General features: G+C 47.2%; 1 protein-coding gene across 1 annotated transcript in view; it reads right to left on the bottom strand.

The window, feature by feature from the left end:
- LOC119587086 (cyclin-dependent kinase 14-like) overlaps positions 1 to 888 on the bottom strand; it is a gene marked incomplete at its 5' end in the record, with an annotated part of 168,602 nt that overhangs the window by 10,285 nt on the left and 157,429 nt on the right. Inside the window, 1 exon segment of the mRNA XM_037935836.1 lies at positions 151 to 324. Coding sequence (XP_037791764.1) covers positions 151 to 324 — 174 coding nt within the window.

The following is an 888-nucleotide window of genomic DNA, read 5'->3' as shown; positions in this document are numbered from 1 at the left end:
CCGTCCCCGTGTTTCCCACAATCGAATCCCACAGAATCTTCAATCACAGCCCTAAAATGCTCCCAGATCCCCCACAGAATCCCAGAGAATCCAGACTCCCTCCCTTAGCTCATTAACCAGAATCCCCCGAAAACCTCTGCACATACTCACCACATACTCGAAGACGAAGGTGAGGGTCTCCCGCGTGTGGATGATGTCGTGCAGCGTGACTATGTTGGCGTGTTTGAGCTGTTTCAGGAGCGAAGCCTCTCTGATGGCAGTGAAGGGCGCTCCCTCTTCCTCCTGAAGCCGGATCTCCTTCAGCGCCACCACCTGGTTCGTCAGGCTATAAGGAAAAAGTAAAAGAGGTTTTTAATAGGGACTTACGTGGTATAGGTAGGGTGTGAAGACCGTAGTATTTGGATGTTTGGGATTATAATTATTAGGGTCACAATGATGATGGTCGTAGTAGTAGAGGTATACAGGGAACATACAGGGTGTGGTAACGGTAGTAAGGTCAATATTGTGGAATCAAGGTCATGCTGGTGAGGTCGTAACCTGTCAAGTCGTAGTGCTGAGGTCATAATGGTAAAGTCCCTGAGGCAAGGGTCCAAAGCAGTTCATGGTGAAGTGAGGTCGTTCAGGCTTCGCAACGGGTCAATATGGTTTGAACTTTGTCCGTAATACTGGTACTTTATCTTTCAGTAAGGTCGAAGATTTTACTAGAACTGGGCGGAGCACCGACCTTCCTTGAGTTATGTGGTAATCGTCCACATTTTCCACATTTTCTACTTATATTTCAAGCCGAAAATTGCCAATAATATGGAAGAAGTTCCCCATTACGAGCTCTGGATCGGGAACTATAGTCATAACCATATGTCTCACTCTCGGGGAAAACCTTGCTCTCTC

This window comes from Penaeus monodon, chromosome 22, assembly GCF_015228065.2.
Source record: "Penaeus monodon isolate SGIC_2016 chromosome 22, NSTDA_Pmon_1, whole genome shotgun sequence".
Lineage (NCBI taxonomy): Eukaryota > Metazoa > Arthropoda > Malacostraca > Decapoda > Penaeidae > Penaeus > Penaeus monodon.
This window is presented reverse-complemented; position numbering and strand designations above follow the sequence as displayed.